The sequence below is a fragment of the Ambystoma mexicanum genome, chromosome 3p, assembly GCF_040938575.1.
Source record: "Ambystoma mexicanum isolate Mex_15411 chromosome 3p, UKY_AmexF1_1, whole genome shotgun sequence".
NCBI lineage: Eukaryota > Metazoa > Chordata > Amphibia > Caudata > Ambystomatidae > Ambystoma > Ambystoma mexicanum.
In genome coordinates this window covers 218,871,369-218,898,306 of record NC_090925.1, presented here as the reverse complement: position 1 = coordinate 218,898,306, position 26,938 = coordinate 218,871,369, and the positions used below count along the sequence as shown (strand labels likewise).

The following is a 26,938-nucleotide window of genomic DNA, read 5'->3' as shown; positions in this document are numbered from 1 at the left end:
CCAGGATGGTAGGAAAGGCCAAAAAAAAGAACAGTTCCCCTGTTGAGGATTTCAACCTATATTCTGCTTTAAAAATCCTGTGTCAAACTCCAGCATGCTATCTCGCAAGTGTAGAGTCTATAGGGGGCTGCCGGTGATTCAGGATCTCCAAACAGCGTCTCTTCAAAGAAAGACGCGGACCCCGACAATCATGCACAACTGTCTTTATTCAGGAACTACTTCATACTGACTTCCCTGTGTTCCCGCAACATCACTTCCCATCCCGCTCCCTAGATCCCGCCCCCACCCATGAGTCCCTGCCTTCCCCTATGCTACAACTCCCCTCCCTCCAATTTAAATGCTGGCTGTCTCTCGTTACCCCATTTCTTCAATAAGTCTGCAGGGCCTTATCCTTGCCCTTTGAGGTCTATCATATCTCAATGCTGAATGTCCGGCTCTAGGAACCGACACTGGGCCGTCTTGTGTGGCACTCTCAGAGTCCTCAAAGTCACCATGATCGGACTAATCCAAGGAGTAGAATAAATCACGTTCACAATTTCTGCTCCTCCATGGCTGGTTAGTCGCAGACACCTTTTTGAAGTGTGACAAATCTCGCATCGCCTGATGCTGGTCTTCTTCTGCAGTGACCATGGGACCCTTGTTTCCTGTAATGACCAATGGGTCCTCATGAAATGTGGCAGTGTGTTTGTTGGTTCTGGGCTGTTTTACGACTAGCACATCTCCAGTCGTCAGCAGGGAGGCCTTAGTCCTCCTCCTGGTGTCAGCATAAGCAGCCAGGTCCTTTGCTCTCATGAGCTCATCTACTGCATATTTCTCAGATTCTATATTGTGTTGCGGCAGCCCAGTGCGAATGCTGCGACCAAACCTCACCCCAGCAGGGCATTTTCCTTTAAATCTATGGGGGCTTGCTCCGGTAGTCTGGCAGCAACTGATGCAGCATCTATCCAATGTCAAAATTATATGGCTGTCCTGTCAAATGGGATATCTGTAGTGCTCTCCTGAGGTTGGCCATAAAACCATCAACTGTCCCATTGGCCTGAGGCCATAACGGAGTAATCTTCCTGTGGCTGAACTCTATATATTCAGCACATTTCTTGAAGTCTTGTCTTGTAAATGGGGGTCCATTGTCTGACTTCGCTTGTTTAGGAATGCCATAGGTGGTGAATATCCGGTCCAGTACTGGAATGACATGGTTGGCCGCGTAGACGTTACCATCTGTGCCTCTGGGAACCACGAGTAGTCATCCACAACTGTAAGCACATATTTCCACCCCTTCAATAGGTCCAAAGAAATCGATAGCCACTTCCTCCCACACCCATTTTGGAAGGTCAGTCATTCTCTGCGGTTCCGGGTGCCCTTTGGGTGTGATGGGGCACTCTTTTAGTAGGTCTTCTACCATCGAGTCTAGTTGCAGGAACCATACCCTCTGCCTCAACATTCTTTCAGTCGATACAATGCCCCGGTGTCCTTCATGTGCCAATTCCACCAGCTGCCTTCTCAGTGTTGTAGGCACCACCATCGTATTGCACTTCATCAGTAGCCGTTCATCTGACACAGCCAGTTCCTCCTTCACCTGCAAGAGGCTGTCCACATCTCTCTTCACTTCTTCAGACTCAAGCTGGCACCTTTCCTTGGCTCTCCTCCACCTCCCTGACCAGAGACCTGCTATGATGATTTGGAGGGCTGTGTCACTTTCTACTTCCTGTGTCAGCCTTACCAGATCCACTCCTTGCGGGATTGCTTATGGCACCAGGTACCTGATGTACCGACAAGCCACAGATGATTCCGGCACGTCCTCCGATGTTGGATGAGATAGAAAATCAGCTGGGTTGTCCTCCTTCCCTGGACGATGAATGATATTAAATGCGTAGTCTTGCAACCGCAAACCCGACGAGCAATGTGGGGAGGCATTTTCACCTGGGTGTTCCCATATAGAAACAATAAGGCCTGGTGATCTGTGATTATTGTAAACGGCTTTCTGTAGAGAAACAGATGAAAATGGTCACAGCCCCAGACGATGGCCAAGCTTTCTTTCTCGGCCTGTGAACATGCTTGTTCTATTTTCGACAGGCTCCTGCTTGCATATGAAACAATGGGGCCTCATTAGGACTCCGGCGCTAAACCATGGTGCTGTTAGCACCATGGTCCATGCCGGAGTCCGCCATGGCCGAATGGGGAATTACCACCCCATTCGGAGGTTGGTGGGGCAGTAATTCCCCATGCCGCCATGGCCCTTCCCCATTCCCATTTTTGCCCCATAGGGCTCAATGGGAATGGGGAAGGCGCTAATTACGGTACCGCAAATTGCGGTACCGTAATTAGCACCAAGGTCCCTTTGCGGGTCCCTACTTTAACGGCTGGTAAAACCAGCCGTTAAGGTCGGGTCACGCAAAGGGACCTCATAATTAGGCGCTATGTGTTTAACGGCGCCGCAGCCTTTTACGGCGCTGTTAAACACTTAGCGCCTGGGTCATAATGAGGCCCAATATGTCTTTATTGGGAATTGTCTGGTGCATTCTTGGCCAAGATGGCACAGAATCCTACAGGTCTTGCATCTACAGTTAGCTCAGTTCCAGAAAGTGATGGGAGCACTATGAACTAGCGGTTGCCGCGCCTTACTCGTTGTGTTCTATCAGGTCTAATTCCCCGTGCTCTTGGTGCCCAAAGTGTAGGTCTATGCAATTTGGTTGGTACACACCCCTTCCATATTCTCTACTCATGAGACCCCCAAACCGTAGCCTTGATAAAGACCTGCTAATGGTCGAAACACGTGTCAGCACTTTTGGTGAACAACACATTTTCAATAAATTACTAATGATATCCAAAACAAAACGTGTGGACTATGCCTACTATGCTCAACAGTGAATTAAGCAAATGCATATAACTCAAAGGCACCAGCGCCAGACGAGAAGAAACACCAACCAAATTGCATAGACAGTTAGCTCAGTCTCTCTCTCTGCGTCAAAATATGCCATGTTCTCAGCCTTGCTATTCGGTCCCGAATAGTTGTGAATGCCTTCGGGCAGGCTGTCGACCACTGAAATGGTACTTGCTGTTTTGCAAGTGCCCTCAGTGGCTCACTGATGGTGGCAAAATCCTGAAGGTATCTCGTGCAATAACTCACCAGCCTTAGAAAAGAGGGAAGTTCCGAGACATTTGTTGGAGTTGGCAGCTCATTTAGTGCAGAAACCTTCTTGTGATTCCGGGTCATTCACTTCTCTGAGAAAATGTGTCTGAAGAAACAGAGGGTTCCCTTCCAAAACTCTCACTTTTTCCTGTTTAACGTGGGGTTGGCTGCTTCCAATGCCATGCACACTCTTGAGAGGGTGTCATCGTATTTTTCTACAGTCGTGCTGAATACTATGTTATCATCACTGTAGTTGATGCAATTCAGAATGTGCTTTATTACATTGTGAATTTCTGCCTGGAATATTTCCACTGACGACGAGACCCCAAAACTCAGTTGCTTCTACCTTTACAACCCAAGATGTGTAACACACGTAGTAATATAGCGGCTCTCCGGGTTCAGGACCAGCTGGTGATAGCGCTTGTTCAGGTCTACCTGGGAAAATACTATGGCACGATTTAGGAGGTGTACCATGTCTGTGATGCAAGGGGCCAGATGCCGTTCTCTCTTAATGGCCTCATTAGGCTGTCTCATGTCCACACTCAGCCTAATGGCTTCCAAGCCTTTCTTAGGAACGGGTACAATAGGTGACACCCAAAGTGTGGGGCCCACTGCTGGTTCTATAATGTCTTGTTCCAGCAATTTGTGAAGGTCTTCTTCCACTTGACGTTTATTAACTGGAATGCCTTTGTAGTGTTGTTCCAGAGGCTGAACATCCTCATCGATGTGAAGCTTGATCTATCTGGTGCTTCATTTTTCTATGCCAAAGTGTTGGGAACAGCTGGTCAATCGTGTCCACAGTGTCAGTATATTTGTTGACCATCAGCCGATACATGACATGAATCAGACCCATGTCAATAGCGGTCTTAAAGCTCCCGCATTCCATCGATGTGGAGATTACATGTGCCAGAATCCTCCTTTCTTGCGTATTGCCTCAAAATTACCTAAGCATTTCAACTGGGTTTTGGTCCTATATGGGAATATGTCCACTTCAGATAGGAGAAGTCTGGGTGCTTGTGGAAGAGTTTAGTAGATATCCATCCTTATGACATTCCCTGTGGCACCAGCGTCTATCAAAAACTCTGTCTGTCACTCGTTTAAGTGCATGAGCAGCACCGGGCTGTGTTCTGTGGCCTGTTTGTTGCCTAATGCATACAGGTACCAATTCTGCCATTCCACTTCCTCCGAGGAGCAGCTTAGTTCCATTTCAGATGGCGACTGTTCCACCAAGTATCGTACATGGCGTATTGCCGGTCTCTCTGGTCTTGAGAACGAGACTCGGTATCTCCTCCGATCTCTAACTTGTTTGTCCTCACTCCCATCTCGTCCAGGTTTTTCATCCCCTGAATCTTGCTCCCGTCGTCCCCTTTCTCTGTGTATCCCGTGAACTCGGACCACAATTTGGAATGCCTCCGGGGCCACGGAAGGTGCCTTCTCTCTGGACCTGGTCATGCTTCCCTCCTCACTTTGACCTTTTCCCATACTTCTGGACATTCGACACAGTGACTTGAAGTGGTCCGCCTGCCACACGCTGAGCACCTCTGTCCTATCGTGGACACGTGACATCATGGGGAAATTTGTATCCACATCTGTAGCAAAATGGCTCACCTTGAGTCCTTTGCACCCCGATCAGTTTTCGGATCATCTCCTGGTGCACATGCGAGCCCTTCGGATTCCCTATGGCTTCCACCTGTGACTCCACTGCTAGTTCTGCTCTCGCCAACATCAGTATCTCCTTCAGTTTCCTGGATTTCTGCAGGAGTGTTCTCCTGAAGTTTTGGGAGTCACACCCCGCAGTTATCTGGGATTGCAAGGCCTCAGTGTTCGAATAATTGTTAAAGTCACAGTGGTTTAATTTGATCCGTAGCCTCATCACAAAGGCATCCATCATCTCACCTTTTTGTTGTTTGGTGGTGTGAAAGACATGTCTCTCGTAATCCACAATTGTATGTGGCGTGGAATATGTGGCCAGAGCAGTCTTTAGGCCTTTAACAGTGTCTATGGAGTCAGCGGGTAGCTCATCGATAATGACCCTGGTGGCTGGGCCTGCCGCCAGCTTCGATAGGCACTGTTGTCGGTTGTCCTTGTCAGGGGTATTGACCCACGTTTGAGTCATTAAGCTGCAACATTTGGTGCTGTGGGCTTAGGAAATCCAAGATGGCGGAAAAGCCCACAATTGCGCCAGTTTCCAGGAGAACCGCGCAGTTTTGCGCACACCAAAATGGTCGCCTAACCTGCCACCCACCAGTGATGGGCCAGGAGTGCCATGGGTGAAATGTGTGCAAAAGGAAAAACAGCAGTGCCGGTTGGCTCAAAAAGCGCTTTGAAATCACCTTTGTTTCTCTGAAATGCAAGCTAAAAATGCCTATTTTAAACATTGCAAGATATTCAAAAATCTCAAGGAACACCAGCAGACATTTGGCAGAATGTAGTCTTGTGTGCATACAAAATCTGGAAAGATGAAGAGCCCTAAACAATGTTTATAACAAAACTGGCTGAGCTGTGGATGTCAGCAGCTGAAGTGAAATTGGACTTAAAGCCACTAAAACCGAAATGTTTAAAATAAATGAGTGACCTACTGTTGAGTGTCACATAGTTTGCAACTGTTAAATGTAATAAATACAAAAAAGTTAGCAGGCGCCCCTCTCTTGCAAGAACAAGGCATGATAACCTGTTCAGTGGTTATTAACCACATTGAGAGTTCGCAGCCATTGCTTTTTGCTCACTGTACCTTTCACAGATGGGAAATACCCATTTGCATATCAGTCTTTGTCCCGCCCAAAAGGGCAGTCCAGCACCGAAATGCTATGGCAACTCCTCTCTGAACAAGAGTACCATCAGAAACCCCATACATTGTTTCAGCCTTGTTGGGCATCATCAGTGAGGTGAAGCTGAGCCTCTCTAAGCACAGTGAGCAGGGAGTCCACGTCTGGTTGCCCCCAGGTAACCTAGGGTGACCAACCCCAAGTTCCTTTCAAAAATACAAAAAAGGTAGCAGGCGCCCCTCTCTCGCAAGAACAAGGCATGATAACCTGTTCAGTGGTTATTAACCACATTGAGAGTTCGCAGCCATTGCTTTTTGCTCACTGTACCTTTCACAGATGGGAAATATCCATTTGCATATCAGTCTTTGTCCCGCACAAAAGGGCAGTCCAGCACCGAAATGCTATGGCAATTCCAACCTGAACGAGAGTACCACCAGCAACCCCATACACGTGTTTCACCCTTCTTGGGGATCATCAGTGAGGTGAAGCTGATGCCTCTCTAAGCACAGTGAGAGGGAGACCACGTCTGGTTGCCCCCAGGAGACCTAGGGTTACCAATCCCAGGTTCCTTGAAATTTAGTTTGCAAAGGTAGCGGGCGCCCCTCTCTCGACAGAACAAGGCCTGATAACCTGTTCAGTGGTTATTAACCACTTGAGAGTTCGCAGCCACTGCTTTTACTCACTGTGCCTTTCACAGATGGGAAATATCCATTTGCATATCAGTCTTTGTCCTGCCTAGGGGCAGTCCAGCACCGAAATGCAATGGCAATTCTAACCTGATCGAGAGTACCACCAGCAACCCCATACACGTGTTTCACCCTTGTTGGGGATCATCAGTGAGGTGAAGCTGATGCCTCTCTAAGCACAGTGAGAGGGAGACCACGTCTGGTTGCCCCCAGGAGACCTAGGGTTACCAATCCCAGGTTCCTTGAAATTTAGTTTGCAAAGGTAGCGGGCGCCCCTCTCTCGACAGAACAAGGCCTGATAACCTGTTCAGTGGTTATTAACCACTTGAGAGTTCGCAGCCACTGATTTTACTCACTGTGCCTTTCACAGATGGGAAATATCCATTTGCTTATCAGTCTTTGTCCTGCCCACAAGGGCAGTCCAGCACCGAATTGCAATGGCAATTCCTCTCTGAACAAGAGTACCATCAGCAACCCTATACACGTGTTTCAGCCTTGTTGGGCATCATCAGTGAGGTGAAGCTGAGCCTCTCTAAGCACAGTGAGCAGGGAGTCCACGTCTGGTTGCCCCCAGGTAACCTAGGGTGACCAACCCCAAGTTCCTTTCAAAAATACAAAAAAGGTAGCAGGCGCCCCTCTCTCGCAAGAACAAGGCATGATAACCTGTTCAGTGGTTATTAACCACATTGAGAGTTCGCAGCCATTGCTTTTTTCTCACTGTACCTTTCACAGATTGGAAATATCCATTTGCTTATCAGTCTTTGTCCTGCCCACAAGGGCAGTCCAGCACCGAAATGCTATGGCAATTCCTCTCTGAACAAGAGTACCATCAGCAACTCCATACACGTGTTTCAGCCTTGTTGGGCATCATCAGTGAGGTGAAGCTGAGCCTCTCTAAGCACAGTGAGCAATGGCTGCAATGGCTGCGAACTCTCAATGTGGTTAATAACCACTGAACAGGTTATTATGCTTTGTTCTTTCGAGAGAGGGGCGCCTGCTACCTTTTTTGTATTTTTGAAAGGAACTTGGGGTTGGTCACCCTGGGTTACCTGGGGGCAACGAGACGTGGACTCCCTGCTCACTGTGCTTAGAGAGGCTCAGCTTCACCTCACTGATGATGCCCAACAAGGCTGAAACACGTGTATGGGGTTGCTGATGGTACTCTTGTTCAGAGAGGAATTGCCATAGCATTTCGGTGCTGGACTGCCCTTGTGGGCGGGACAAAGACTGATATGCAAATGGATATTTCCCATCTGTGAAGGTACAGTGAGCAAAAAGCAATGGCTGCGAACTCTCAATGTGGTTAATAACCACTGAACAGGTTATCATGCTTTGTTCTTTCAAGAGAGGGGCGCCTGCTACCTTTTTTGTATTTTTGAAAGGAACTTGGGGTTGGTCACCCTGGGTTACCTGGGGGCAACCAGACGTGGACTCCCTGCTCACTGTGCTTAGAGAGGCTCAGCTTCACCTCACTGATGATGCCCAACAAGGCTGAAACACGTGTATGGGGTTGCTGATGGTACTCTTGTTCAGAGAGGAATTGCCATAGCATTTCGGTGCTGGACTGCCCTTGTGGGCGGGACAAAGACTGATATGCAAATGGATATTTCCCATCTGTGAAGGTACAGTGAGCGAAAAGCAATGGCTGTGAACTCTCAATGTGGTTAATAACCACTGAACAGGTTATCATGCTTTGTTCTTTCGAGAGAGGGGCGCCTGCTACCTTTTTTGTATTTTTGAAAGGAACTTGGGGTTGGTCACCCTGGGTTACCTGGGGGCAACCAGAAGTGGACTCCCTGCTCACTGTGCTTAGAGAGGCTCAGCTTCACCTCACTGATGATGCCCAACAAGGCTGAAAAACGTGTATGGGGTTGCTGATGGTACTCTTGTTCAGAGAGGAATTGCCATAGCATTTCCTTGCTGGACTGCCCTTGTGGGCGGGACAAAGACTGATATGCAAATGGATATTTCCCATCTGTGAAGGTACAGTGAGCAAAAAGCAATGGCTGCGAACTCTCAATGTGGTTAATAACCACTGAACAGGTTATCATGCTTTGTTCTTTCGAGAGAGGGGCGCCTGCTACCTTTTTTGTATTTTTGAAAGGAACTTGGGGTTGGTCACCCTGGGTTACCTGGGGGCAACGAGACGTGGACTCCCTGCTCACTGTGCTTAGAGAGGCTCTGCTTCACCTCACTGATGATGCCCAACAAGGCTGAAACACGTGTATGGGGTTGCTGATGGTACTCTTGTTCAGAGAGGAATTGCCATAGCATTTCGGTGCTGGACTGCCCTTGTGGGCGGGACAAAGACTGATATGCAAATGGATATTTCCCATCTGTGAAGGTACAGTGAGCAAAAAGCAATGGCTGCGAACTCTCAATGTGGTTAATAACCACTGAACAAGTTATCATGCTTTGTTCTTTCGAGAGAGGGGCGCCTGCTACCTTTTTTGTATTGTTAAATGTCATAGTTTTGAACTTAGAATCAGCGTTCTAGCTGCAGGTGTAAAAATTGTAAGTTTGATTTGGATGAAGAAAAACTGGGAACAAAAGTGACATTTAGCTGAAGCCTGGCTTAAAGAGATTGAATTCTGCCTGGCAACTACCCCCGACAGGAGTTGAAACTTGCTCAGCCACTCTTCCCAGGCCTGGCTCCATTCTGCTGCCCCCACCAAAAGGAGATGACACCTCCCTGATTGGATTAGGGGAGGAGCAGCTGGGGACTGCAGGAAACTGAACAATGAGCCTTCCTTGGCTCAGGCAAATGTTAAATTAGGGGGGGTCGTAAATGGCTTCCTCTTGAGAGAAACGGGGAGGGGCAGTGCTTCTGTGAGCAACTTGAGTTGGAGGAAGTGGACAAACCAGAAATTCCACCATGTGCTTTGGGAAACTACACCCCTCTGGGCCAGAGCATCATTTTAAAAAAGATGGATAATTCATAGTACGGACTTGGCAACATTATATAAGTAATATCATTATTCTTGTGATTTTTCTGTGCACATTTTAAGAGGTGTTAGAACTCTGTACCATGTTCTGAGGCAAAACTCCATGAATTATGGAGATTGCAGACACGGGGTTCACGCTAGAAAAATGAACATTTACTGGAATATGTGTAGAGAGGCGGGGTACATCTGTGTCATTTTTGGTAAAGATCCAATATTGGGAAACCAACCAAAAAGCGCAAAATGTTGTCATTTCCTAATCCAAGCTCTTAGAAACATTAGAGTTGGAACAGAGACTACCTTATGTGATATATGATGTGTGTATGTAATTTCAACCAGTTGTGCATCTGGGAAATATGTATTTGGATCAGAATTAGATTTGTGTGCAATTTGACAAGGGGAGGATCCTCTGACCATAAACCTACCTCATCACTCTGACTCACAACTCAGTTCCCGCAATCAAGGGAGAGAGGAGAACTGGGCCAATGATAAGTTGAGAGGGGCAGGCTTAGTTATGCCTACGCACACACCCATTTTCTAAAGACATAACAGGAACACCAAAACCCAGATAGGGAGATTCACTTTCCACTTTCTTGCGGAACGCTTTGCCGGCTGTAACGCTCACCTGATTCCCGTAGAGGCGCCGGTCTTGACTGGGCGTATACCGTATCTTCAAAGGTGATGTGTAACACACGGCTGGCTCTTTGGGCTGGACCTCTGTGCACTGTATGTCTGACTCGAAGGGTAAGATGTCTTAGGTAAGTGAACGCTGTGCTCTCCATCTGCCTCGGGGCAGGGTGCTGTAACCAGTTTCTTCACTGGATAAGGGGAGCAGGCCTCTTGACTTCAGAGGACTGCTGTCCGTCGTTTACTGCACGAACGGTAAGTTTCGAGTAATTCTAATGTCTTTAAAGTCTTTAGTAATGATGTCTCTTGTTTTGCAGGGTTCCGGCGATGGCGGATGACGGGCTGAAGTGAGTTGAAGATGGAGCCCGTGTGATGAATAGAAGCGCCTGGAAGCACGTAAGTAAGCGCTTGTTGCCTGCTTCACGATGCGCTCTAACTGTCTTTTTATTTTGCAGGTACAAGTTCGGAGCGGCTGCAGGGTGCCGGAATACCCACTGGGTTAGATGTGGAAAGGAGTAATGGCACGTGAGTATTAAAGTTCCCCAATGTCTTTAAACGCACCTTGTTTTGTCTTTCAGATGCGGGATGCAGCGCCGAAGGCCTCCGGAGCGTGCGAAGAGTTGGTAAGCTTTTGCCTTTCAGATGCCGGAATGCAGTGTGAAGACCTCCGGAGCGCACGAAGAGTAGGTAAGCCTTTGTCTTTCAGATGCCGGAATGCAGCGCGAGGCGTTGGTGACAGCCGATGGACCAGGTAAGTGAAGAGCTGTCACTGAAGACCGTAATGCTAACCTGTTCTTTCTTGTCTTTATAGGTGTTGCTGAAGACTGGATTCAGGATGGTAAGCCTTTTTCCTTAGGCCCAGGATCAGATGCAGAAGACACGATGAGCGTTCTGCTGCAGAGGATGCAGAATAACGCAAATCAAGATTCATCCATCGGGTGTGGTTTAAATAGCCTCCTGTAGTGCTTAGGTGTCTCCTTCCACAGCCACGCCTAGGTAAGAAAAGAGTTCCTGCTTTCCAGAAGAGTTCCAGTGTTCTGAATCTAGGGAGTGGCTCCTGCCCCACCCAACAGGAAAAGTAGTTCCAAACAGAAGAGGATCAGAGGCTCAACTGGCAGGCAAGTAAGCAGCATGGTCTGCTGCAGGTAAGTCCACCCAAGCATTATGAGCCCGGCGCTTCCAGCGCTGGGACTGGGCATATTTATGAGCCTGGTGCCACTGGCGCCAGGACTGGGTCCAAAAGGTCCCAATTGGGACTGGTTGGCACTCGGAACCTGGGTTATGGATCTGCTTCCAAGGGAGTTGGGAAAACCCTGACCTTTTGGAAGCAGAGATCATGACAGTACCCCCCCTCAAGGCCCCTCCCAAACCGGGCTTCTCCGGGGGGTTTGGCTTGTCAGGAAATGTTCGGTGAAATCTTTTGATTAGGCGAGGAGCGTGGACATATTCAGCAGGTTCCCAGGATCTCTCTTGGGGGCCGTAGCCTTTCCAGTCAATTAGGTAAAATAGTTTAGATTTGGAGATCTTGGAGTCCAGAATGCTTTTGACTTCAAACTCGAGTTCTCCATCAACTAGGATAGGTTTTGGAGATTTAGTTAGTCGGGTTTGAGGTTGCACAGGTTTTAATAGAGAGACGTGGAAGACCAGATGTATCTTCTTGTGCGGGGGCAAGTCCAACTTGACCGCTACTGGGTTTACTATGGTAGTGATGAAATAGGGACCAAGGTATCTTGGGTTGAATGTGCGTGGCCCTTTTAGAGGTAGATATTTGGTGGATAACCAGACTTGATCCCCTACTTGATATTGAGGGGCTTCCTTCCGATGTTGATCTGCTCCTTTCTTGTATTGTTCTTTAGCCCTTTGAAGGTGAGAAACAGCTTCCTTAAAGGCTTGGGTGATTGTAGAATGCAGGTAGTCTACTGCTGGTGTTTCAAGATCTTGGAGGGGATCCAACTCCGAGGTTCGAGGGTGACTGCCGTACAAAAGAAAAAACGGGGTTTTCCCAGTTCCCGAATGGACAGAGTTATTGTAGGCATATTCGGCTATCCAAAGGATGTCTTTCCAAGTTTTTTCAGTTTGTTGCAGCATGCAGCGTAAATACTGTTCCAGAGTTTGATTGGTCCTCTCGGTTTGTCCGTCGGTCTGAGGGTGGTGACTGGTCGATAGTCTCACATCAATTTGAGCCGACCGACAGCAACTTCGCCAAAAATGAGAAATAAATTGACTACCTCGATCCGAAATTAGAACCGAAGGAAAACCGTGCAGTCGGACAATGTTTTCGAGAAATTCTCGGGCCAGAGTTGCTGCTGTTGGCAAGCCTTTGAGCAGAATGAAATGCGCCATCTTGGAGAATAAGTCCACGATTACTAGAATCGTATTGTATCCGGAGCATGGAGGTAGATCGGTGATGAAGTCCATAGAAAGCGTATGCCAAGGGCGAGGTGGGATGTCAATAGGGCGTAAGAGGCCTGCTGGTCTTTCCTTTTGACTCTTGTTTTGGGCGCATACTCCACAGGACATTGGGCCTCATTACGACCCAGGCGGTAAGTTACCGCCTGGGCCGTGACTTTACCACCATGGCGTAAACTATGTTTACGCCATGGTGGTTGGCGGACTTACCGCCCCATTCCGACCTTGGCGGGGCGGTAAGTCCCCAATCCCCATTTACCCTTCCCCATTCCCATTTTTGCCCCATAGGGCATAATGGGAGTGGGGAAGGCGTTAATTACGCCACCGTAAATTACGGTGGCGTAATTAACTCCATGGTCCCTTAGCGCCATGGATTTTAACACCTGCTAAAAGCAGGTGTTAAGTCCGCCATGGCGCTAAGGGACCTCGTACTCAGGCGGTAAGGGTCGGCGCTGTTTACGCCGCCGTAAAACCCTTACCGCCTGAGTCGTAATGAGGCCCATTATAAAGTCTCTGATATCTTTTTTCCAAGACGGCCACCAGAAGTAGCGCTTGATCTTTTCTGAGGTCTTGGCCATACCGGGATGTCCTTCCATTAAAGAATCGTGATAACAAGAGATTACTTTTTTCTGTAAATCTGTGCTGGGTAGGTATAATCGTTCTTGGAAATACAATAAGTTGTCCTTTACTGCAAAGTCCTTTCCCTGCAGATGCCAATTCTGTATGTCTGCTGGAGTTACAAGTTGCCTGGCTTTATCCTTAACTTCCTCTATGGATTCTGTGGCGATTACACCCAGAATTCTTTGTTCGGGAATGATTGGTACAGGTTTAGGGTTGATCAAGTGTTCTTCCACTCCCATCCGAGAAAGGGCATCAGCTTTACCGTTCTTTGTACCAGGTCGATAGGTAATTATGAAGTCAAACTCGGCAAAGAATAATGCCCAACAGAGTTGTCTAGAGGATTGGGCTTTTGCGGTTTTCAAATATTGCAGGTTTTGGTGATCCGTAATCACAGTAACGGTGTGTCGGGCGCCCAGCAGATAATGCCGCCAAGCCTTAAAGGCAGACTTGATAGCCAGAAGTTCCTTGTCAGTAATCGTGTAATTGATTTCAGGAGGCGAGAATTTGCCGAACCAAAATGCCACGGGATGCAACTGATTGGTTACCGGGTCCTTTTGTGATAGAACTGCCCCCATGGCAAGGCTTGATGCATCAGTTTCCACGATGTAGGGGAGTTCGGGGCGAGGGTGTTTTAAGATTGGTGCAGAGATAAATTTAGTCTTCAAATCCTGGAAAGCTTGTTCCGCCTCGGTAGACCATTCAAAACGTTTGTTTTTCTTTAACAAGGCAATGATGGGCTGGACTATTCGAGAGAATTCGGGGATAAACCTGCGGTAAAAGTTAGCGAAGCCTAACATGCTTTGCACACCTTTTACGGAGGATGGTGATGGCCATTTGAGAACTGCATCGACCTTCTTTGAATCCATACGCACTCCGCCAGGTGATAATATGAATCCCAAGAATTCAACTTCAGTCACGTTGAAAACACATTTTTCCAACTTAGCGAAAAGTTTGTGTTGACGCAATCTTTCGAGGACCATTTTCACGTGTTTCCGATGTTCAGATTCTGATGAAGAATAAACGAGGATGTCGTCAATGTAAACAACAACACACACATCTATGAGCTCTCTGAGGACATCGTTCATAAAATATTGAAAGGCGGCCGGGGCATTGCAAAGTCCGAAGGGCATGACCTGATATTCAAATAGCCCATACTTGGTGCGGAAGGCCGTCTTCCATTCATCGCCCTCTTTTACTCGTACCAAGTGGTAAGCTCCTCTAAGATCCAGCTTTGTATATATGCATGCTTTTCTGACTTGGTCCAGGAGTTCAGGGATCAAAGGTAACGGATATCTATTCTTAACGCTGATCTGGTTCAGGGAGCGATAATCTATACAAGTTCTAAGGTCTCCTTCCTTTTTTGGAACGAAGAACAAAGCTGAAGAAGCAGGGGACTTGGAAGGACGAATAAACCCATTTGCCAGGTATTGATCCAGGTATTGTCGAAGGTGAAGGTTCTCAGGCTCGGTGAGGGCATAAATTCTACTACAAGGAGGAGTAGATCCAGGTATCAGGTCTATCTGGCAGTCATAAGACCTATGAGGAGGTAGAGAGTTAGCCTGATCCTTCCGGAAAACATCTTGGTATTCTAGGTATTCGGGAGGTAACTGGGGAGTCTCTGAAGAAATTGCTGCCAGTGCAACACCAGGTGGAGGGTGACAAGTAGAGACACATTCTGGAAACTGGACCGTTCTTGCTCGCCAATCGATCAGGGGATTGTGTTTCTCTAACCAAGGTATTCCTAGAATAATCTGAAACTGAGGGGCCTTGATCACATCGAACACGATCTTCTCATGGTGTCCATCTTGACTTACTAGCGTCACCTCTTGAGTGGTATGCGTTACTGGCCCGGAGGCTATCTCCGTACCATCCACCGTAGTAATGACGTCCTTTACAGCCTTGGGACAAAGAGTTAGATTCATCCTCAAAACCATTTCATGATCCACATAATTGCTGATGGCACCGCTGTCGACGTAAGCTTCAATTGCATGTAATCGATCCGGATTATCAGGGCTAATGAGGACCATAGGTATCACGAAATGCGAGGTCACGGAACTGGTTTTCACGCTCGGCAAGAGGACCTCTATTCTTGTCGGGCGAGGTCGTTTCCCTGCTCAGAGTTTGTAACTTTAGTAACTGCAGCTCCTACTGCCTTCTTGGCAGGTTTCACCGGACAGTCTCGAAGAAAGTGCCCTGAGTTTCCGCAATAGAGGCATAATTGCAACTGTTTTCTCCTTTCCCGCTCCTTTTGTGTTAGAGGACCTTTCAGACCCCCTATTTGCATGGGTTCCCCGGAGTCTACTCCTTTGGAAGGAGTTGGCGGTTTGGAAAATACTCGAGCATCAAACTTGGAACGATCGGCCTTCCTGTTCTGCAGTCTGTGATCTATTTGAACGACTAAGTCTATATAGTCCGAACAATCTTGTGGGGGATTCACTACTTGGGCTAACACATCTTTGAGCTCTCCACGTAGACCTCTATAAAACAGCGTAATCCTTTTGTCCTCAGGCCATTGAGGTTCCACTATCAGTCTGTTGAAAGACGCAATATAAGCCAAAAGGTCTTGATTACCTTGTCGCAACGAAAGAAGCTCATTGTCCAAGGCCTGCCCCTGTGAATGTCTTGCGAACAGTTTTTCCATACTGAGCTGAAAAGCTTGAAAATCATGGAGGACCGGATCATCTTGATTTACTAGAGGGATCGACCAGTCTGCCGCATTGCCACTAAGGTACGAAAGCACGAAAGCTACTTTAGCTTGATCAGTTGGAAAGGCTGCTGGCCGGCATAAGAAATGCAACCGGCACTGATTGATAAATACTGCAAACCTCTTTGGGTCACCAGAAAATCATTCGGGCGGAGCCAGAGGTACATTCCCAGGTAGGTTGATCTGCACTGGATTCATAGAGGATGTAGAAGGAAGATTTCCCCCAGATGCGGGTAACGGGGTCTGTCCGGCTTGTGACTGTAGCAATTGTCTAGCGAGATCATCTGTTCGCTCCTTGGAAATAATCAGTTCCCTTCTTAGAGCATTCGTTTCCTGACGGGCTGCATGCACTTCTGCCCTTAGTTCCCCAAGTAACTGGGCTAGCTGGTCGGTATCCGAGGTTTCCATAGCGCCTGGACGGGAGTTTTGTGGTAGGCTTTGCGTTCTGTAACGCTCACCTGATTCCCGTAGAGGCGCCGGTCTTGACTGGGCGTATACCGTATCTTCAAAGGTGATGTGTAACACACGGCTGGCTCTTTGGGCTGGACCTCTGTGCACTGTATGTCTGACTCGAAGGGTAAGATGTCTTAGGTAAGTGAACGCTGTGCTCTCCATCTGCCTCGGGGCAGGGTGCTGTAACCAGTTTCTTCACTGGATAAGGGGAGCAGGCCTCTTGACTTCAGAGGACTGCTGTCCGTCGTTTACTGCACGAACGGTAAGTTTCGAGTAATTCTAATGTCTTTAAAGTCTTTAGTAATGATGTCTCTTGTTTTGCAGGGTTCCGGCGATGGCGGATGACGGGCTGAAGTGAGTTGAAGATGGAGCCCGTGTGATGAATAGAAGCGCCTGGAAGCACGTAAGTAAGCGCTTGTTGCCTGCTTCACGATGCGCTCTAACTGTCTTTTTATTTTGCAGGTACAAGTTCGGAGCGGCTGCAGGGTGCCGGAATACCCACTGGGTTAGATGTGGAAAGGAGTAATGGCACGTGAGTATTAAAGTTCCCCAATGTCTTTAAACGCACCTTGTTTTGTCTTTCAGATGCGGGATGCAGCGCCGAAGGCTTCCGGAGCGTGCGAAGAGTTGGTAAGCTTTTGCCTTTCAGATGCCGGAATGCAGTGTGAAGACCTCCGGAGCGCACGAAGAGTAGGTAAGCCTTTGTCTTTCAGATGCCGGAATGCAGCGCGAGGCGTTGGTGACAGCCGATGGACCAGGTAAGTGAAGAGCTGTCACTGAAGACCGTAATGCTAACCTGTTCTTTCTTGTCTTTATAGGTGTTGCTGAAGACTGGATTCAGGATGGTAAGCCTTTTTCCTTAGGCCCAGGATCAGATGCAGAAGACACGATGAGCGTTCTGCTGCAGAGGATGCAGAATAACGCAAAGCAAGATTCATCCATCGGGTGTGGTTTAAATAGCCTCCTGTAGTGCTTAGGTGTCTCCTTCCACAGCCACGCCTAGGTAAGAAAAGAGTTCCTGCTTTCCAGAAGAGTTCCAGTGTTCTGAATCTAGGGAGTGGCTCCTGCCCCACCCAACAGGAAAAGTAGTTCCAAACAGAAGAGGATCAGAGGCTCAACTGGCAGGCAAGTAAGCAGCATGGTCTGCTGCAGGTAAGTCCACCCAAGCATTATGAGCCCGGCGCTTCCAGCGCTGGGACTGGGCATATTTATGAGCCTGGTGCCACTGGCGCCAGGACTGGGTCCAAAAGGTCCCAATTGGGACTGGTTGGCACTCGGAACCTGGGTTATGGATCTGCTTCCAAGGGAGTTGGGAAAACCCTGACCTTTTGGAAGCAGAGATCATGACACCGGGAGACTCCAGACTTCAAATCCATCAATCTCCAGAGACCAGAACTTTGAATCCAGACTCCAGAACTTGTAGCAGAGAGGCCTGAATCCACAAGCTGAATCCTTTTTCAGCAGGCCTTAAAATAATTTGCAAATTATTCAAACAGCTGGGCTGAGCTGTCGGATTCTGGCCTAGAACCCTGTGCCAGAAACACCCAGAAAGCAGAGCTGTATCCAGAACCGCAGACCGGACCCAGACCAGATCGCTGTGAGCAGAACCAGAGATCCAGACCAGACCAGAGCAGAACCAGAGAACCAGTACCAGAAGCCGCCCAGAAGTCCAGTCCAACCTGTTCACCAGATCCGTGACGAGGCCCATTCCTTCCAAAATTAGGAGTGAGTACCCAGCTAGAACTGTGCAGAACCCATCTCTTAGCTTAAAATAATCTGATTCAAAACATTTGAACCTGTCCAGAACTGCATCATAGGAATCGTGTGTCCTTTCTCCGATTTTCAACCTGTAAAAGTGTCATTTTGCCATTTTGAATCATTGTTTCATTTCTGAAAAACTACCTTCACGAAATCGTCCGTATGCCTTGAACCGTTTGTTCTAGGAGCGAGTTTACTCCTTATAGTTCCTCCGTAATTGCGCTGGACATACTCGAAAAAGTGCCGCGATTTGCGATTTGGCTCAAATTTCTTCACTTGTCAAAATAGCAGCTTCTTGCTTTCCTTTGCTGAAATTCGTTTGCAACCCGACAATCATTCATAGAGCATTGCTAAAGTGATCCTGAACTAATTTAAAGTAGCTATCACCCACCCTGAATCTCTTATAGGGAATTAAAATCATTTTTAGCATATTTTTCCCTTCTTTGCATACCACATTTAAAGTACTTTGCCTGCGTTTAAAATCATCCCTGTTTCTCTAAGCTTGCTGGGGGGAATTGGAACTTTGTATTGCATTTTTGTTGGTATTCTTGAAGACTGTGTGCTCTCCTTCCATTTCCTTATATTGCATAAATGGGGGGGGGGGGCGGTGAATTGTCAAAAGAAAAAGTGATCACATTATCTCTTGTTGAAATCATATCAAATTATTTCTGTGTTGCATTCTGTCCCACCTTGCATTTCCTTGAACCTTATAAAGCATTCTCTGCTACCTTAGTCCTCTGTTCTTTTTCACAAGTAACCAAGAACTGTGCTACTGTAGGATTACCTATTGCTGATTATTGCTCATATTCACAAGTGTGCTATCAATTATCAATTTATTTATAAAAGTGTGATATATATCTATTGTTTAATTTTTCAAATAAACCTTTTTAATTTGCAAAACAAACCTACTTCTTGGCTCAGTGGGGTCAGGAGGATTCTAAGAGAGGGGCATTATACAAGGGTTCATCATCCAGATTATAACTTGTCATAAAAATATATAAATAAGGGTTTCCATCAGCATCCCAGACTAGGCATTGACTTAGCTGTAGTGTTGAATTGAAGCCGTTAACATCCTCCATGGGCCCCATAGCACCCAGATACATGTCAAAATCCCTGATCCACCTGTCCCACATGGGTCCCATGTTGCTGGTGCCAGTAACATCAAACACACCAGGCAACTGCACTGCTAGGGACTCTTGGACCCTATGCTGCACTTGCACCTGCGGTATGACAGGAACGGTGGCCAGAATCTCCTGATCAGACATGGTAAACAAAATGCTTTTGTTCCAGGTAGATGTCACAGGCCTGAACAGTCACTGGCAGTAATGTCCTTGGTGCTTTGTGATAAAAGAAAATGCAGCTTGTGGGTATGAATGCAGTTGGGCAAGCATTAGTATAGCATGCAGTGTCTCTGTGTCATCCCCACGTTTTGCCAGATGATTCCTTCACCCCACGCTCACCTGAGGTGCCAGGGAGCCCAAAAACGCTCCAAAATGGCAGCCTCGTGTAAGGTACGAGCACCACAGGTGTTTATTTCGTGTGCAATCACCTCCTGGACTTCCCATCACTGCCGCAGCAGCACCAGGCGTCAATTTGACAGAAATGCACTGTTGCAGCACAGAGGTCTTCCACGGAGCGCCCGCCTGCGATGTGCAGGCCGCACCGATCATCGCCGATACCGTGTGTGCGAAATAGTAAGCAGTGACCTGCCACGGGCCATCGCAGCCAGCCACAGTATGCGCTGTCCCCCTCTGTCGCCAGTGTAGAGTCTACCGGGGCGCTGCCCGGGACTCAGGATCTCCACACGGTATCTCTTCAAAGAAAGACGCAGACGCTACTTCCCTGTGTTTCTGCAACGTCACTTCCCACCCTGCTCCCTAGTCCCAGCCTCCCCCGATGCTACAGCAAGTGCTGGCTAAGCTTTGCTTATTTCAATAGACTGCTTGCAAATGAAGCCTGTTCACAGGCAGTCATGCAGCAATCTGGGGATTGCTATATGCGCAGGGGTGCTTGTGTAGGCCCAGAGGTGATTGCAGGTAATAGGAGGGACATATCAGTGGCTATAGTCATGGGCATATCTCTTCAGAGGTGCCAATGGTGGGTGAAGGGAAGGGGCGGCTATATAAAGTTGCATGCTGAGGGGGCAGTGACAAACTAATGGTGGTCATTTAAATGTACATGATGTCACCACATTTCCTTTAGTCCTGCGAGAAGTTCTGTGGATCACAGCTTTTTGGGGTGGAGGGAAGGAATGGAAGGACCCAGGTAGGGGGTTTGAATTGGAGGAGGGCCTTGACTTTGAGTATGGGGGATGGAAGGGAGCAGAAAAAGGGGTGGGGTATAAAGGGCGACGGGGCAGAGGAACATCGTCCCACTACTTTTTGTTGTACACTTCAACTACTGGGGACAATTAAACATCACTTAATTCCCTTCATACTGGGCAGCTTATAGCAAGAACTATTTTAGGGCATGTGCTCCATGCCAGTTGGCATGCTAAGTGGCATCTAGCAGAGCTCACAAGTAACCCGAGGCCAGTTTTCCTAAATTTCAACTGGGAAAGACAAAACTACAAGTCCCAGATTTCAAGGGGAACAAAATGGATGGCCAGTTGAAACTTAAGAGCTCTGCATTTAGACGCCTGACAGAAGTATCTTCCTATGTCGGGACTCTAAGTTTAGGGCTCAGGAATATTAGCCCACACCTTGGTCACAGGGCTTCTCCTTATGGCCTCACTTTCGATATATCTTCCTGAACCATTAACTTAGGACCTAGGAACATCCAAACAACAGCCCCTCATCCCGTACAATGAACCCTGAACTGAGGTTTTAAGGCTGGCATGGCATCCTCAGTTTATCCGCTGCTGGCGGCACCTGGGAGCTGCCCTTACTGTGCATCTCATCTCACAATGCTGAGTTGCCCCTCGCTTGCTTTCCCCCTCCTGCCCGCCTTGTTGGGCTCTCCCAGGTCAGTTCCTGATGGTTGATTTCTCTACATACTTAAGGCAGCAATTCTAAGGCATGCTCCGAAATCAAGGTTATATTTAAAGCTCATTGTAGAGTTTACTAGCTCCCTGGTGATTTTTCCCTGTGCTTTCCGTCATAGCTTTATATTTGATTTCTGGCAACCTTTCCTTCCATCTTGGTCTTGGTTTCAGCCCTGCTGTGGCTGATATAATCACAGTTAGCTCCAGCACATGTATTTCTTACAGCCTGTGAGAAAGCAGTGCTGTTGATATATTTCAGCTGAATCCCTCCTATCTCCCGGTTGATTTGTGTTTCTGATCTTAGTGTTCTTGGGTGATTGTTTTCTTCCCCACAGCGTCAAGGCCTTTCAACATTTTCAAATGAAAGGTGCTTAAAGCCGCAGGGGGCCCCCAAGCAACTGCACCCATGTTGCCAGTCAGCAGTTGTGTAATATCGCAATGTAGTCATTTCTCTATTTTCTTTCCATGTGCATTTTGCAGTGCTCTTGTTACAAGCTGAGTTTTCTCTTCCCACAGGACAAGCAGAAGTGTTATCACCTCATTGCCTTCTAACACAGGTTCCTCTACATCAGCCACTTGCTGACAAAGAAGGGCTTAGAGTAGTTCGGTGGGCTTTTAGTGTTTAACCTCCCTGCTGGCTGGCCATCTCGTGATAATCGGGGGCTATTAACCTCATCTTTGTCCACATTGTAATGCAGGTGCCTCAGGCTGCTTTCGCTCTAAGAAGGGGGGCCCCAGCCATCATGTTGAAATGGGCCCCCACACATCGTCAGCCAGGCCTGCACCCGCACAATCACAGCGTTCAAGCCACAATAACGGTCTTTACTTTTCTACTAAATGTGTCTATAATACTAGTTTCTCACTTTGTCTGCAGCTCTGATCACATCATCATCTCTCCCAAATCTCACCATGCTATCTGGCATCCCCTTATGCCAACATGGCGCCCCAATCCATTCCAACACTAAGGGGGCATGCCACCAACCTTCTCCCACACTGAGCTCCTCCTGTCCCACATTGAAGAGGGGTGTGGTCCCCTGGTGCCCCCCATCCCTCATCCTGGTGCACCTGGCCACCCTCTGTTCTTCGGGCCCAGGTAAATGCTCACCCTGCCTCCCTCCTGCTCTGCCTCCAGGCCACTCCTTGCACTGGGGTCTGTATCTGTAGACATACAGTCCCCCACCCACTTTTCTTCTGCACTTATCAGATACATCCTATCTGACCAACCTGGCACTTTGCCACTTGCTGGCTGCACTACCACTGTTTGCCGCCTTTATTTATTTATTTTTTGCATAGTATCATTTATTCTGTTCTCTCCTCTGTGCCGCACTTTCCTCTTCTCCCCCTTCCATGCACTTTCCACCTTTTTCCTTCCCCATGCACTTGGGTGCTCTCAATGTCACTGGGCGTAGTAAGATCGTTGTTGTTGTTCCCCCCTGTTCCCCTCCCTTGTTGCCTGGTCGCGCTCTGAAACACTTGTGTATGAGCGCGATATAAATAAAATATCATTTCATTTCATTTATCCTACAAGGAGCGGAGCCTTCATCCTCTTTCCCACCCACCCCCGCATTACAGAAGGCCGCCCCCCCCCTCCTCCACCCCACTGCTAGGGAACAGGCATACTCACTTATGATGATGATGAGCACAATGGCGCAGATGGCTCCCAGCATTATCATCATCTGCAAGAGAAAGACAGCGTCCTAGAGCGGTGGCCACCAAGAGCCAGGAAAGACACAGACACGCCATGTAGAGCGGTGGCCACCAAGAGCCAAGCAAGACACAGACATGCCATGTAGAGCGGTGGCCACCAAGAGCCAGGCAAGACACAGCCACGCCATGTAGAGCGGTGGCCACCAAGAGCCAGGCAAGACACAGACACGCCAAGAGCCAGGCAAGACACAGCCACGCCATGTAGAGCGGTGGCCACCAAGAGCCAGGCAAGACACAGACACGCCAAGAGCCAGGCAAGACACAGACACGCCATGTAGAGCGGTGGCCACCAAGAGCCAGGCAAGACACAGACACGCCATGTAGAGCGGTGGCCACCAAGAGCCAGGCAAGACACAGACATGCCAAGAGCCAGGCAAGACACAGACACACCATGTAGAGCGGTGGCCACCAAGAGCCAGGCAAGACACGCCATGTAGAGCGGTGGCCACCAAGAGCCAGGCAAGACACAGACACGCCAAGAGCCAGGCAAGACACAGACACACCATGTAGAGCGGTGGCCACCAAGAGCCAGGCAAGACACAGACACGCCATGTAGAGCGGTGGCCACCAAGAGCCAAGCAAGACACAGACACGCCATGGAGAGCGGTGGCCACCAAGAGCCAGGCAAGACACAGCCACGCCATGTAGAGCGGTGGCCACCAAGAGCCAGGCAAGACACAGACACGCCAAGAGCCAGGCAAGACACAGCCACGCCATGTAGAGCGGTGGCCACCAAGAGCCAGGCAAGACACAGACACGCCAAGAGCCAGGCAAGACACAGACACGCCATGTAGAGCGGTGGCCACCAAGAGCCAGGCAAGACACAGACACGCCATGTAGAGCGGTGGCCACCAAGAGCCAGGCAAGACACAGACACACCATGTAGAGCGGTGGCCACCAAGAGCCAGGCAAGACACAGACACGCCAAGAGCCAGGCAAGACACAGACACACCATGTAGAGCGGTGGCCACCAAGAGCCAGGCAAGACACAGACACGCCATGTAGAGCGGTGGCCACCAAGAGCCAGGCAAGACACAGACACGCCAAGAGCCAGGCAAGACACAGCCACGCCATGTAGAGCGGTGGCCACCAAGAGCCAGGCAAGACACAGACACGCCAAGAGCCAGGCAAGACACAGACACGCCATGTAGAGCGGTGGCCACCAAGAGCCAGGCAAGACATAGACACGCCATGTAGAGCGATGGCCACCAAGAGCCAGGCAAGACACAGACACACCATGTAGAGCGGTGGCCACCAAGAGCCAGGCAAGACACAGACACGCCAAGAGCCAGGCAAGACACAGACACACCATGTAGAGCGGTGGCCGCCAAGAGCCAGGCAAGACACAGACACGCCATGTAGAGCGGTGGCCAGAAAGAGCCAGGCAAGACACAGACACGCCAAGAGCCAGGCAAGACACAGACATGCCATGTAGAGCGGTGGCCACCAAGAGCCAGGCAAGACACAGACACGCCAAGAGCCAGGCAAGACACAGACATGCCATGTAGAGCGGTGGCCACCAAGAGCCAGGCAAGACACAGACACGCCATGCAGTTTTTTCACAAACACCCAGGGACACAAGTTTCCTGCAGGGTGCAGCAGTGCTTTATGTGGGATAAGAAATCAAGAGGGGGTGGGGATGGGTGGGGGCTATCAAGCGTTGTGATGCAATATTTGGGGGTGGGCCTAAAAAGGGTCTCACACGCAGCCTCAAATCCCAAGTAGCCAATAAAGCTTTAAAAGAGGAGTGGCCTGTGCAATTAAAGGAGTGACGTAACAGAGCCACTCGAAGTGTACAGGAGTGCAATGAAAGGGCAACAATTCTGCTTGAAAAGATGTATTTAAATATGGTTCATGTGTGTAAAAATGTTGAGCAAAATAAATATGTTGAAATATGAAACAGAACATCAAATCCAACGGGGTCAGTACACCATGCATTCCCACAGTTCTTCTGAAAGAAATCCATTGTTCGTACATACCTAATTATAGGCATTCTAATGATAATACTTCAATACAATGGGCCTCATTACGACTCAGGCGGTAAGGGTTTTACGGCGGCGTAAACAGCGCCGACCCTTACCGCCTGAGTACGAGGTTCCTTAGCGCCATGGCGGACTTAACACCTGCTTTCAGCAGGTGTTAAAATCCATGGCGCTAAGGGACCATGGAGTTAATTACGCCACCGTAATTTACGGTGGCGTAATTAACGCCTTCCCCACTCCCATTATGCCCTATGGGGCAAAAATGGGAATGGGGAAGGGTAAATGGGGATTGGGGACTTACCACCCCGCCAAGGTCGGAATGGGGCGGTAAATCCGCCAACCACCATGGCGTAAACGTAGTTTACGCCATGGTGGTAAAGTCACGGCCCAGGCGGTAACTTACCGCCTGGGTCGTAATGAGGCCCAATGTGTGGAAAACATTTCTTAACCGATGTTGTGATTCTGAAGATTGCTGAAGGTGACATATACGGGCGAAGAGCAGTATTGCCACTCATATTTTTAAAATCTTGCTGAGGGAGGTAAATTGGGGGCCTCTGGCAGAGCCCTGGCTCAAGGGCAATATTTGGAGCTAGCCAGCCCTGGCCCACTTAAAGCCCTGGCTGATGCAGCCCAAAGTGGTGGGAAGCTCAGCCTCAAAACATATCCGGGAGCAACTTCTCAGATTCAAGGCTGCATTACTGATCAGCCCCTGAAAGCTACCATATGTGCCCACAAAGCTGTACCCGACCTATGCTTCCCAACTGATTCTGGGGCATGGTGGGGCAAAGCCGACCCAGCAGCATGCACCAGGAAGCCACAAGGGGCCTGGTGCATGCAGCGCAGTGCAAGGTAGGCTACAGCTGCTACAAAAGGATGTATGTCTCCTAGTAGATTTGGGAAGCAACAGCACTTCCACAGGGCTAAAATATGAATGCTGTTTTCTTTTAGTGTTGATATTGGCATTTAGAGATTTTTTATTTTCAATGGCAGATTTTGAAAAACACGTTTTGTCTCCAGACATTACACTCCTCTTCGGGAGTTGGCGTAGGTTTCTATCTCCACTCCTTGGCCGCCCATCCCGTTTTCTGCACCTTTTCCAGGAGCAGCGTCGGGGAGGCAGGAGGGATAGATGCAAAATAAGTGAAATCATTGCGGTTCTAAATGTCTCTAGAGCAAATCTCTTCCCAGAGACTCTTGCCATTAAAAACAGCTTCCCACGGTACAAAAGCACCAAGCACAATGCAGTCAGAAAGCTGTTGACGTGTCCGTGCTAAGGGGGTCTGGCCGTCATCTGTACAATACCCCTCACAGGGAGCTGGGGAGGATTCAAAGCATACATGTGAGGGGCTGTGAGGCAGATATCTCTGGCATAAGCAGAGTATGAGCGTGGGAGCCCTGGCGCAGGAAACCCCTCCAGGAGAGGGCACTCACCTTGCAATTCTTCCACCAGTATTTCCTCTTGAGTTTGCCAGCGCTGCTCTCAAATTGGGAGGCCCCGGCCTGTAACGCGTCAGCCCGGTCGTCTAGCTCCGACAGCTTCTGGTCCCTCTCTAGCACCTTGTCCACGTTCACCCGCATGATGTCCACCACCTGTGGAGGAAGGAGAGAGTGAGAGGGGAGAAATAGAAAGAGGACAGGGAGAGTGGGAGACAGAAGCTTCTGGTCCCTCTCTAGCACCTTGTCCATGTTCACCCACATGATGTCCACAACCCGTGGGGAGAGGGTGAGAGGAGAGAAATAGAAAGAGGACAGGGAGAGTGGGAGACAGAAGCTTCTGGTCCCTCTCTAGCACCTTGTCCACATTCACCCGCATGATGTCCACCACCTGTGGAGGAAGGAGAGGGTGAGAGGAGAGAACTAGAAAGAGGACAGGGAGAGTGGGAGACAGAAGCTTCTGGTCCCGCTCTAGCACCTTGTCCACGTTCATGATGTCCACCACCTGTGGATTAAGGAGAGGGTGAGAGGAGAGAAATAGAAAGAGGACAGGGAGGTTGGGAGGCAGAAGGCGGGCAAGAGCGGTTGAGAGGGTCACCAGGGGAGAGAGTCGGCAGGCATAGAGAAAAAGGGGAGGAGACAATAATCAGCCAGGGGCAGACATAGAGAAGAGGAGTCAAACAGCAGCTAGAGGAGGGGGTGGGGACGCAGCTAAGAGGTCAGAAGGCAAAATAGGAAAG

General features: G+C 48.9%; 1 protein-coding gene across 1 annotated transcript in view; it reads right to left on the bottom strand.

The window, feature by feature from the left end:
* The window catches only part of VAMP1 (vesicle associated membrane protein 1), a 128,708-nt gene that overhangs the window by 5,747 nt on the left and 96,023 nt on the right, over positions 1–26,938 (bottom strand). The window contains exons 3-4 of the mRNA XM_069650693.1: positions 26,196–26,354; positions 22,700–22,751 (exon numbers count right to left, since the gene is read on the bottom strand). Of these exons, the coding sequence (XP_069506794.1) occupies positions 22,700–22,751; positions 26,196–26,354 (211 nt within the window). The remainder of the gene's footprint in view (positions 1–22,699; positions 22,752–26,195; positions 26,355–26,938) is intronic.